Below are 12,261 nucleotides of genomic sequence, written 5' to 3'. Positions count from 1 at the left end.
ATATATATATATGTGTATATATATATATATATATATATATATATATATATATATATATATATATATATATGTGTATATATATATATATATATAGTATTTTTTTATTTAAACTGCCATTTTCATATGTGCTTGTTGACTTATTGATTCATACAAATCATGCATTAACTTTCCAAAAATGAAGAGAGACTTTACAGTACTGTCCTTTGAAATATTTTTTAGTGTTTGATATTTAATGATATTTGTATTGCTTGTTTTGTGATCAAGGGGACCATTTGTAACTCAGGAAATTTTACATTATGTAATATTTTTTTTGTTGTTTATGGTAGTGCTTCATACATTCATATTAATGTTTTGCAGAAAATAAACACTCGTGTTGCTTCAGCTATTCCTGATCTCTGCCAATTTTTGTTACTGATATCAGAGGACATAGTCAAATTGCTTTCATTTAGGTCATATGAAAATGACATAATTTTAATACCAAAAAATGTGTAATCTTTGTAAGCAGATACTTGTTGGGGGTTGAGCAACTTCAATAGCAGGATAACATGGATTTATCTTAATGCATTTTAGTTCATGTAAATTATATTTCTGGTTTTTTTTTCTGCAATTTACATGTCCAGTTAAAGGTTTTTGTGTTGTTTTTTTTGTTACCTATAAAACAATACATTTTAATTAACTAGGATTTAACTAGCCATCAACATATATTTTATTCAATGAGATGCCAGTTGTTGTTTTAGATTGTCAGTGTTTTTATGGTCAAGAATGTTTTCGTATGTAAATCTCTTCCCTATTTAATGCATAGTTCTGCTAATTTAAATTATACTACCTAATAATAAACCAGATTTCACCAGGATGCACAAAGAAAAATACATTGCCATAGTGCATCGTTTTAACTCATTTATTTTAATTTTGGTTACATTGGCAGAAATCACATCCACCATCATTAGATTTTGAGTTTTAAAAATTTTTAGCCTGACTGGTCAAGTGAATTGAATGTGTTTTCATTTAAACCTTAATAACTCACAGAGAACAATTTTAATGTAGTCACTTTATGGTCAGAACTGTTTTGTTCATTAAAAAGAATTCAGGAATAAAAAGCTCATTGGCTCCAATATAAAATATATATAAAATACATAACTGCACAAATTATTGATGTTAATATTTGAGTGATAAAATGTTCACTTTTGTCCATCCAGGAGTAATAAATAAAATATATGTGAATTTGATAAATGCATTTTTAGAATAAAAAGACTGCTCTGCATAGGGGAAGAACTATGGATTTGATATATTGACTGCAGCCTACCATACAACTGACTATTGAAGCCTGTGTCCCGAAACTATCACATATCAACATTTACATTTCAGTTATTTAATCCTAAAGTTGAATTCCTTTATCTCGGATTTGGTCTATTTTACATTATTATTTGTGGACGTGTAGGAACCTATTTCTTCTAATCACAGCTTTCTGAGTGGCCACTGCTTCATTTTACTGTTTGGCCCTTTAAATAAATAAAATAATAATAATAATAATAAAAGGTTCTTCCTGTTTAAGCCCCGCCTCTTTATGTATCAGCGCGGTGACAGATCACGTGACTGTCGGAGTGCTTTATTGTTGGGAGGAGGGAACTCTGAGAGAGTGTGTGCGCGCGCAAGAGCGAGAAGCGAGGTGTGTTGAAACTCAGTTCTGTTTCTGCGTTCCTTCCCTCATCAAAGTCCGTCTAAATAGATACGGGGGAAATCATAAATTAGACCATGGTGAGATAGAGGAAAGCGATCCACGAAGGAATTTACAGCGAGGACAGATTGGAGGAAATGTGCAGTGTTAACATTACCCGTTTGACGCCTTGTGGACAGTAAAGGCAAGAGGCTGCTTTTAGCCAGGGACGTTTTTCTTTTCTTTTTTCATTTTTAAAGAGGAACGCAAGATGGCAGATGACAGGAGTGAATAACGAGACTAGCACGGCGCGGTTCCATTTACAATGTAAAGGATCGCACCGAGGATTTTAGTTGTATTTCGGAACTGGACACATTGTACTTATTATTCGCTTCGACCGGATACAAATAAAAAAAAAAAGGAAACTCGGTTTGGTCTCCCGGCAGTGAGGATCTCGGATCAAAATAGGTTAATGTTTTAGCTCTTGAGAACACTCGCTAGCTGGATATGGCAGATCTTTCCATTTAGTCCACCTACAGCAGATTGGTTGGTAAGCCTTTAAACCTTTTTTTGTAGGCCGTTTCGGCAAGAAAGGCGACGGGAAGCGTCAAAATCCTGTTTTCAGACCCCAGACCAATAGTGTGTTCTCAGTTAGTTTTCAGAAACTAAAGCTAAAATAGATCCTCTAACACGTTCATTTTTTCATTAAAATGAAAGTAACCTAGGCCATAGATTTGTACTGGTGAAACTAGATTGCACAAGAATGACGCACTGTAGCTTTAATATGAAGGACAGTAGCACTACCCGGCATTAGTATATATTTTACTGATCTTATTTTGATCTGTTGTTAGGATCCTATCCGACTTTAATCAATTGAACTCTATTGAGGCCAATAGTTAATGTTGGGGTTATAAAAATCTGTGCGTAACAACTCCAAAGTCTTAACAGTGCGCCGGAAAGGCCCATAACCGTACATTCACCTACTAAAGGGAGGAACTGCCAAAGCATATCATTCAGATGTGTCAGCAGATTAGTCTGTTCATTATCGTCCCACATGATTCAAGAGTCACTGTGACAAAAAAGAAAGACTGAGTGATAATGAGATGTAGGTAAGTGCACTTGAACATAAGGAACAACCTTGGCGTCCATAACATACACGGATTAGTAAATCTAGGGTGATTATAATGTGGCATCAAGTTTACTTTATGATTTCAAGCACTGCTGTTGTTCCGTGTTCCTTCTACAGAAACCTCAATGCCTGTGAAAGTAGGCCTTAAGATCCCCTTGGTTATCATTATTCAGTAGATGAAGCAGGGGCAGGTTTTGTCTGTATGGGTTTATAGCAGTCGTGAACTGTGCATCTTCAAAAAAGTTCTCAGCCTTTCACACGTTAATAACTTGAATCTTGAGACGAGCTCGAGCCGAAATGGCTGAAACCTGGAAGAACTGTCTTGAAGAAGAGCTTATATGTCCGATCTGTCTGCATGTGTTTTCGGAACCGGTTCAGCTGCCATGCAAGCACAACTTTTGCCGCGTGTGTATAAACGAAGCCTGGGCCAAGGATGCGGCCATGGTCCGGTGCCCGGAATGCAACAACGCCTACAGCCAGAAACCAGCTCTGGAGAAAAACCACAAGCTGTCCAACATCGTGGAAAAGTTCAATGCGCTGAACATAGAGAAAGCTCCAACTGTGCTGCACTGTATCCTGTGTCGCCGCGGGCCACCAATGCCTGCTCAGAAAGTATGTCTTAGGTGCAAGGCGCCATGCTGCCAGTCACACGTGCAGACGCACCTGCAGCAGCCCTCGTCCAACGCCGGGCACCTGCTAGTGGAGGCGGCCGAGGCTCGGGCATGGAGTTGTCCGCTGCATCACGAGTACCGCCTGTACCACTGCGAGGCTGAACACGCTGCTGTGTGCCACTACTGCTGCGTGGCCAGATGTGCGCCACACCATGGACACGCCGTCTGTGATGTAGAGCTGCGGCGCAATGACATCCGGGTAAGCGCCCAAACACTAACTAACACTGAAAAAAGCTATAAATCTTGGTTGTTAGTTTTTGGTTTGGTTAGGTTTGTCACTACTAACCCTGTTTTGTTTGGGTTTTGTTTATACCTATTAATAAATAAAAAATTTTGGTTGTTAGGTTTTGTTTTGGTTTGTCACTAGTGACTTGGTTTGGTTTGTCACTTGTGGCCTTGTTCATACCAACATGTGTGCCTTTAGTGAATAGCCAGTTAGAAATGCATGATATTTTAGGAGTGTAACTCGATGTTATATCTGTTTCTGTATGTATGTAAAGGCTCTGAATCTCTGTCCTTAAACCTGAAATGGGTGTGGCATAAATGTAAGTTTATTCATATTATTGAATATGAACCCTTCTAAACTCTATGCCACTGTAAAAACATGGTGAAATCCTCGAGACAAATGATCAGTTTTTTTTTTTTTTGTGTAAATATATTTGTATTTATTTAAAACACACAGAATTTACATTTTCAGATGGTAACCACTTTTGATCAGATTGTAGGACTAATTGGTTTTAATTGTTTACTGAGTTACTAAATGCTTACTAAAATAAAATGAACATTTTTTTTTTTATGTATTTCCCTTCCAAAATAAAAGTACATTAGATTTTAAGCTTGTGAAACAAGGCAACACTAATATCCAGAATGGCTGCCAGTAGGCGTACCTGTCAGTTTATTTATTTATAATTTTTTCTTAATACCCATCAAGTTTTATTAGGCCATTTCAGAGCCTTACTTCTTGACCCATCTATCTGGGTAGAGTTTTATCAATGTTCCAGGGCTGGTTCTTCATTCCTTCTCTCCCTTTTTGCTTTCATATGAGTGATTTCCAGTTGGGCTGAATTGTGAAACACTCCCAGAGTTCTCCTCTGGCCTTATCTCTCCGGGCCAGGTGCATCCTCGCTTGGCATTTGGGGCAGAGAGGGGGGTGGTGGGTTGCAACCAAAGGATTAAATGAGGAGCCTTATTTTTTCTTTTGGCACAAAAAAGAAATGGAAAACAAAAACTCATTTGAATCTTATTTACTTTTGACAGTTATTGCTTTTCTATGTGTTAGAATTTGTCGAAATTTTGTGTTTATATAATTAACCATGATTTATCAGTTTAATGTCTGTTCTGGTTTCAATTAATTCTGGATGTGGTTGTCGGTGGGTTGGTCATTTAATGGATCAACCTATGTGAATGAAGATAATGGACTTTTTTGTTTTTGAAAATCCTGTTTTGCTTGAGCCCTTTATAAGAGAAACTAGTATTATGAATGTACTGTAGTGCATTGTTATGCTTGCTATAGTCTTTTTAAATAAGATTAATATATTCTGATTAAAATCCCAGTTGAAATTTAGATTTACAGTTGCATGTGCATATCTGCATTTCTGTTCGGGTACAGGCAAGCTATTAGCTTTAATGGACTGCTAATCACTCTGCTAGGGCCGAAAAGGCAGGAAGACCAGCTGTACCTGAACTGATGGTATGGATGTGCCTGCTCTGTTCACCCTGACCTTGATGCTGTCAGTAATTCTAAGAGCCCTACCCCCACTCCCCCTAGAGAAAGGGATAGCAATACCACTGTGCAATATTAGGTTCCCCCTATAGGCTTCTGCCAGCAGCCTGAACTCATCAGTCACTACAATTAGGTCATATATTTGACTCATTCTTGCATTATTGTTTGGTGAACATGAATGTGTGTTTTATGGATAACTATTAATTCCAGCTACCTTGTAGATTAAATCAATAATGTATGTGCATGTGTTACTTATTATAGTAATTAGATATTTATTTTTAAAAGTGTTTTATATTGTAAAAAAACAGGTCCCTTACCAGTCCCCAGTCTATTTGGCATCGTAAAGATCATGATGATCATCATAATGCCATATTTGTAGCCAGACAGACCATGTTAATTCTAAACGATCATATCAACCCAATGAGAGATACAGTATTAGCTCTGTTACACTGTTATTTCTTGAAGCTTTTAAAGTTGTTAGAATTAATCTACTTCACTGTGCATTTAACCATTATTTTAATAAAACTTATCTTCTAGTAAGACTGCATAAACCGTTTGCTTGTTCACTAAGCAGTCATGCTCAGAGTTGAATTACACACACAAAGTGATTAGTTAGCACAAACAAAATTGTACAGGTTAGTGTTCGGACCATAAATGTTAGTCTCACACGCTACTTGGCAGTTGTGTGGGATTTGTATATGCAGGGTGGAGTTTGACCTTGGAGGTGCATCAGTTTTTTTTTAGCAGTATCAGGGTTAGGTGAGGAGTCCGGCATCACTGTCTCATTATCCGTCACCCCAAATTTCATGTTTTAGGCTGTAAATTAAAAAAATTTTTGATTTTTAAAATTTCTTTTAATTTTACATGATTTAAGAGCATACATAAATATGACATTTAGGTGCATTATTCCTGTAAATCCATTGAAAGATTATTATTATTTTTTTTTATTTTTTTTTCAGGAAAAGACAGCTTAATCATAGCCACTGTCTATCTCAAGGACCACAGTTTTATGTATTAACTAGATGAACTATATTTACATGGTCAGCTTTTTTTTTTTTTACTATTTATTTTTTTTTTTCATAAGATAGTACATCATATTAAATAAAACATTGTTTGTTTTATTTGTTCAACAAATATGCATAAGCTCAATTAGGGATGTTTGTGCAACAATTTATTAGCAATTTACTAGACTCCTGCTCAATTTTTATTTGAAGATATTTTTACACCAAATAGCTAGATGCTGTTGTGAAAACCCATTTCAGAGATGTGGAATTTTGAATGGGCTGCATTTAAAATCAATGTAAGTACCAACATAAGCAAACTCTGAATACAGAGAACTTTATCTGCTGGATTTTGGTATACCTTTTGAACTCAAGTTCAAATTCAGCCCATATCTCTTGAGTATGGCATTCGTATAGATTGATTGACAATGACTGATATAGTATATTGTGCACTGAGGGCAGAGGCATTTATCAGTAGTGGTCAGATTAGAAATTTGATTCCTATCACTTCAGAACCTATCATGATTGTTTGTGCTCATATTTCTTTAAATTTTGTAAGGTTACATTTAATTCCATCTGCTTTACACTTTGAAAGTCAATTATTAACAAATATAATTCTGAATGCTATTGGAATATGTCACATCCTAGCTATATTGTGTGTGTGTGTGTGTGTAAAATATATATATATATATATATATATATATATATATATATATATATATATATATATATATATATATATATATATGCACGCACACAATAATTTTTTTTTTATATTTTTATTTTGTGCAGTTTGATGTGTTTGTATGATTTATAGGCTGCTGAGATGGTTATGGGCATTCAATTACCTATACTGTTTGTCTTATTTAGTTTGTGGCTGGATACACCCAGATCCAATATCATTCAAATTTGACAAGATGCAGAGATCATGTCTGGTACATGATGTGGCCTGTTATTGGGATTCAAAATCCATGCATTTTGTTGTTGGGTCAGTGAGTGCATTTGGCTGTGTCTGAGTGTCTGCACAGTTGTAAGGCAGAGTTGAATGATTACTGATGTGTGTATCTATGGGGGTACTGCTTTGAGAAATTGCTAGAGCAAAATCCGGGGTTTAAAAAAAAATAAAAATGAGAGAAAATGGGGGTGTTACAGTAAAGCTTCATGGTGTCATGTGAACTAGACACTGGTCTGGTTCAGAAGCTTTAAAGCATCAACTATGTGGTGTGGTTCTAGGATTGTGCTGGATGCAAGCATTTTTATCTGCCAGCCAGCTTGCATTCATTACAGAGCTTTGCTCCAGTATGCACACAGCAAGGGTCACAGCTATTTGTCTCTGACATGCAGGCCGACAAAGACAAAATGGGGGATGATAGTGTGAAATAAATGTGTTTCTTCTGTTTCTTTCCTGTCCTCTTTGCTTTCTATAGTTCTCTTCCCCCTGCTTCATATTCACCTGCTGAATACACAGAAAAATAACAAAGCCGCTAAAGTAAAAAAAAAAAAAAAAAAAAAAACATTTGTTGCCATGACAGCACTTCCACCTCCTCTTTAGGGGCTCTCTTGCATCATGCTTTTAATTTACACCAATTTAGTGTTTTATTGTTGTTATCACTGACATTTGTTCAAGTGTTAAAGGCCCATTTGTTATTGTTTCAGATTTTGTATGGAATTTAATATTAACAGGACAATTATTACGATTCTACTTCTATCATGTGCTGATTGGGTTTGACCCCCTTCCAAACTAAATCTCTTTTAATATGACTTTTCTGTTTGTATTATTTAGAGATGTATATTAGAATGTAGAGATTGAATTTAATTTGAATCCATTTAAGAATGGATCGGTTCAGATGATTTTGCTTTGTAACATGTCTTTTATGACATGATCATTTCATTCCTGTTTTTAGATAAGCATTGTTCTCACCATGGAAACAAAATGTCCTTACTAAGCATCATAGCATTGTCTGGCTCATACACAAGAAATGCTAAAGCATATAAAATTCCAGATTTTCAGTTTGTCCTTGCTTTAATGGTCTCATGAGATTAGTTTAGTTGCAAGAGCAGTTATTTTAAGGTGGTTTGTTATTTAATGTTTAAGTGTGACTGTATTGTTCTCGTTCTGCTTCCATAGCAAACGTTGATGAAGCAGCAGGACCGGATCGAAGACAGAGTTCAAGATATAGAAGAGCAGCTCTACAAACTAGAGTCTGACAAGTGTCTTGTAGAGGTATGTTTGTTTCATCACCCTTGTACAAACGTTATACTTTCCAACATATGCTGTATGCTTTGTTTAGCCAATAAGCCATGTGTGTAATCTCTGTGAATCTGACAGATAATTTAGTTTACCTTTTTGGTTAATTTTCTAATGAACACCATGTTGCCATGTTAGTCAACAGCCAGATGTTGTGTTAATTGATTAATAATCATTAATAATTGTTATTGATGATTTCTGATATTGGACTGAATATTCCAGGAAAAGGTGCAGCATCTAAAAGAGGAGGTACAGCTGCAGTATCAGAAGATGCAGCAGCTGCTAGAAGAAGACTTGGGAAAGACACTGGAGGTGCTGGATCAGGCTCACACCAAATTCTGTCAGGAGAACTCTACCCAGGTTTTGCAGCTCAACCAGAAACGCCAGGAGGCCAAGAAACTTCTTAGCTCCATTCAGATGGTTTCCGATAAGGCAGAGGACATCAAATTTATGAGGGTGAGAACATTGATTCTTGGTTACCTATGCTTTTTTATATAGCCAATAATAACCTAAGTGACATCAAATTAACATAAAACAGACTGCATTAATAGTAAGTTTACAGTAATCAGTAGTTCGCCATTATATGTTTCATTTCTGTGGCACTTAATTTTTTAAGGTTTTTGCAAACTTTGGAAATTGTAGACCTACCATCTTATTGTTTCTGAGCTACACAGCCATATTGGTGTTTATAGTTAACTAATAGATAACCTACTTCCTCTAGAAATGCCTCAGAACTGTGTGACTTTTACACAATGACACTCTGATGTCATTGGACTTTATGCCATCTCACCGCAGTTCCCTAATTATCGTCACTAAACTCAGTCATGTTCAAATCCTGGTTTCCCCCAAAAAACCAAACGTTTTTCTGGGAGCTTTTTGAGAACTGGAATGTGAGCATTAACATGTTTTGCTGTGCTTTTTTTCATTTTAGAATACAAAATCTGTAAAAATCTTAATGGACAGGTAAGTCTGCATTTCTTGCATATCATATCTTTGTCATAAAGTCTTGACAGTGCAAGTACATATGAGTCTGACACACTGTTTGTTTTAGGTCTCAGTCATATATTGGCAATACCCTACCCTCTTACAAAGTGGGCAGCCTCAATTCGAAGCTGTTTCTTTCTGAAATCACAAAGAGGGAGAAAAACCTGTGCAAAATTCTTGAAGGTAGTTATAAAATAATTTCTGTATTTGTCTAATGTATACATTTTTAGCTGTTTTGTTTTTATTAGATTATAATTAGATGTGTTCTCTTTTAATACCACTTCCTTTTTTCTTTTCTTGTGTCTTAGCTCCTTTTAGTGCTCCTGCAAACTTCTTCCAGACTATTCCAGCCTATCTGTGTGCAGAGAAGCGTAGGCACTCAGTGGCTTTCTCTGAAGCTGGGGGCAGCAGTAAGGCTGGGTCTAGTTTTATGGAGTCTTCCTCTTCCTCTGTACCCACTGCTAAACAGCCATGTCTGAGTCTTACTCCAGCTCCAGGTTCCTCCACTAGTGAGGGCCAGTCCTCCCAGCATGCTCTGGGACCTTGCAACTCTGGAAACAGCAGTGCTGCCACCTCCTCTCAGTCCATGCATCACTCTGGTTCTGTATTTCCTCATTCTCATTATCCAAACAGCAGCACCTCACAGCTGGCTCAATACGGAGGACGCAAAATTCTAATGTGCACAGTGGATAACTGCTACTGCTCGGGTGTGCCCTCAGTGTCCAACCCTAGAGGGCATCCACCATACCCTAGATCCAGCTCCTTCCCCTGGCCAGTGAGCTCACAGGAGTATTCCCATCAGCCCCTTCCCTCCACACCTGCAATGTCTCAGTCTCTCCAGAGTCTGTCTATGCGGGACTGGATAGATGCCTCACAGCCACACAGGCATCCTGACTTCTACGGCCTCTACAGTCAGTCTTCCAGCAAGCATTATGTCACTAGTTAACCCCAGTTCAAGTGACTGCTGTCAGTCACAAGATTGGCTAGGTTTTTAAGCTGTGGGAACTTTAAGGAGTGGGAAGTAATTTTTATTTTTTTTTGTACATAACTTGGATCAGTAATTTTTATTTCATTTTGGTCCACTGTCTAAGTCCTTTAAAACAATAAATGTTACAAATTGAAGCATAACTTTGCACGTAGGAACCGATGATGTTCCCTTTAACATGCGTTGCTACTTACAACAGAATAATACTAACCATTTTTCGGAATGGACAAAGAATAATAGTCATCTGTTTATCTTCAGTAATGCTGCACTTTTGTGCAAGTTCCTAATCATTTTAAAACAATTGTTTACTGTATCCAAATCAACAGTCAGCTCTTAATGAAATATACTGTTAGAAAGAAAAGTGATTCTTACCATTCACACTATTATAACCCACTATATTTTATTTGACTACTTATTTCACATAAGTAGTATTATTTTTTATTTTTTTTTTTTTATTTAATCAGTAAGAAATTGTTGTATAAGCAAGATATTTTCAAATTTTTCCAATCATCTATGTTTGTTTTCATTTAGCAGAAGATGAACAGTCTTCAGGGTGTTTTTTTTTTTTTTTGGGGGGGTTTTTTCCCATAAGAGAGAGGTATACTTATTTGTATAAGTTTGGGTTACTTGTATATTTAACAGGTAATTTTGTATTTTTAGAGGGAAAAAAGAAAGGAAAATTTAATGATGCAATTTTTTCATTGTTCTGTTTTTTTTTTATTTGTGTGTACTTCCCTATAGAGAGTATCTTGATGGAAATGCCCTGTTGGCATGTGATTTCTTGGTGTAGCTGTGACTAAATGTCCATGCTTAGAGCAGCTGCCCAACATGAATGCCCAGCACACAGACAGTGCTGCTACACAAAAAATACCTTTGTAACTTTGTGAAAACAGGATGCATTGGGTTTTACGTTCTATTACTGTTAACCTAATTCATGCAGAGCTATTTGGACCTGATTTCCCCCCAAAATTTGAAGGAAATCTGGAAGTACATTCCTCTCCACTTATTAGTAATGCAGTTCTTCTTTCTCCTGATTCATGTCATTAATGGCAGCAATCAAAGAATATCTGGCTTCCTGTCTGTTATTGATTGCATGTGGGATCAAGTTTTTGAGCACTTGTAGTAAAATAATAAAACTGCAAGAAATTTTAAATGACTTGAAACAGGGAAGGTTCTTTTTTGTTAATAAATAATATTCAGTAATGACAAGCACTGACTAATGAATCTCTATAGATCAAAGCAAGAAACTGGTTATGAAATGTGTGGGTTTTTCTTTTTTGTAAATATTTTGTCAAACTAAAACAGAGTTGTAACTGGGTAACTGTTTGGGTTTTTTATATAAATAAAAAAATAGTAATTTCAATAATGTTGTCAAATGGTTTAAAACAATCAGCTTAATATTTTATACTGTAGACCATTTTTACTTCACATGTTTTTCAGTAACTAGGGAAATCAGTGTAACTGATTCAATGGTTTATTGAGTTTGACATAGTTGTGCTGTGACTTAATGGATGACTGAGGATGTGTGTCAGAGTTTAAAGTTTTAAAAAGTGGGCTGCAAAATTAAAGGGAAAAGAAAACAATCATGTAGATAATCAGACAAATTACTGCAGTTCATCAGTTTAGGAAAAAAAAATTTCTATAAGCGTGTATGACTTCTTGATTTTGCCCTCTCAACTATCAGTAAACTATTCCCTCAAGAATTAAGAGAAGGCCTGCTATGCATGAGGCAAATCCTACATTTTTGGCAATGCATTTCAATGAAAGGCATTGACTTGTCGATTGTCAGCAAGTTAGGTTCAGGACAACTGTTCACTTGTCTCTCATGACAGACTGGCTTATTACTAGAAGGTATGACTTCCTGTG

The 12,261-nt window shown here is 36.2% G+C and overlaps 1 protein-coding gene across 2 annotated transcripts; it reads left to right on the top strand.

The window, feature by feature from the left end:
- The first annotated feature begins 1,571 nt into the window (after positions 1–1,571).
- trim8b (tripartite motif containing 8b) lies at positions 1,572–11,758 on the top strand. 2 transcript variants are annotated; one of them, XM_083557279.1, is made up of 7 exons: positions 1,612–2,204; positions 3,162–3,653; positions 8,307–8,402; positions 8,649–8,882; positions 9,358–9,389; positions 9,478–9,593; positions 9,719–11,758. In XM_083557279.1, the coding sequence occupies exons 2-7, from the start codon at positions 3,225–3,227 to the stop codon at positions 10,354–10,356; spliced, it is 1,545 nt and encodes a 514-aa protein (XP_083413405.1). In that variant the 5' UTR covers positions 1,612–2,204; positions 3,162–3,224; the 3' UTR covers positions 10,357–11,758. The 2 variants fall into 2 exon arrangements, with proteins under 2 accessions (XP_083413404.1, XP_083413405.1); XM_083557278.1 differs by having other exon boundaries at positions 1,572–3,653.
- Positions 11,759–12,261: the final 503 nt, after the last annotated feature.

Source organism: Silurus aristotelis (genome assembly GCF_946808225.1).
Source record: "Silurus aristotelis genome assembly, chromosome: 12".
NCBI lineage: Eukaryota > Metazoa > Chordata > Actinopteri > Siluriformes > Siluridae > Silurus > Silurus aristotelis.
This window is presented reverse-complemented; position numbering and strand designations above follow the sequence as displayed.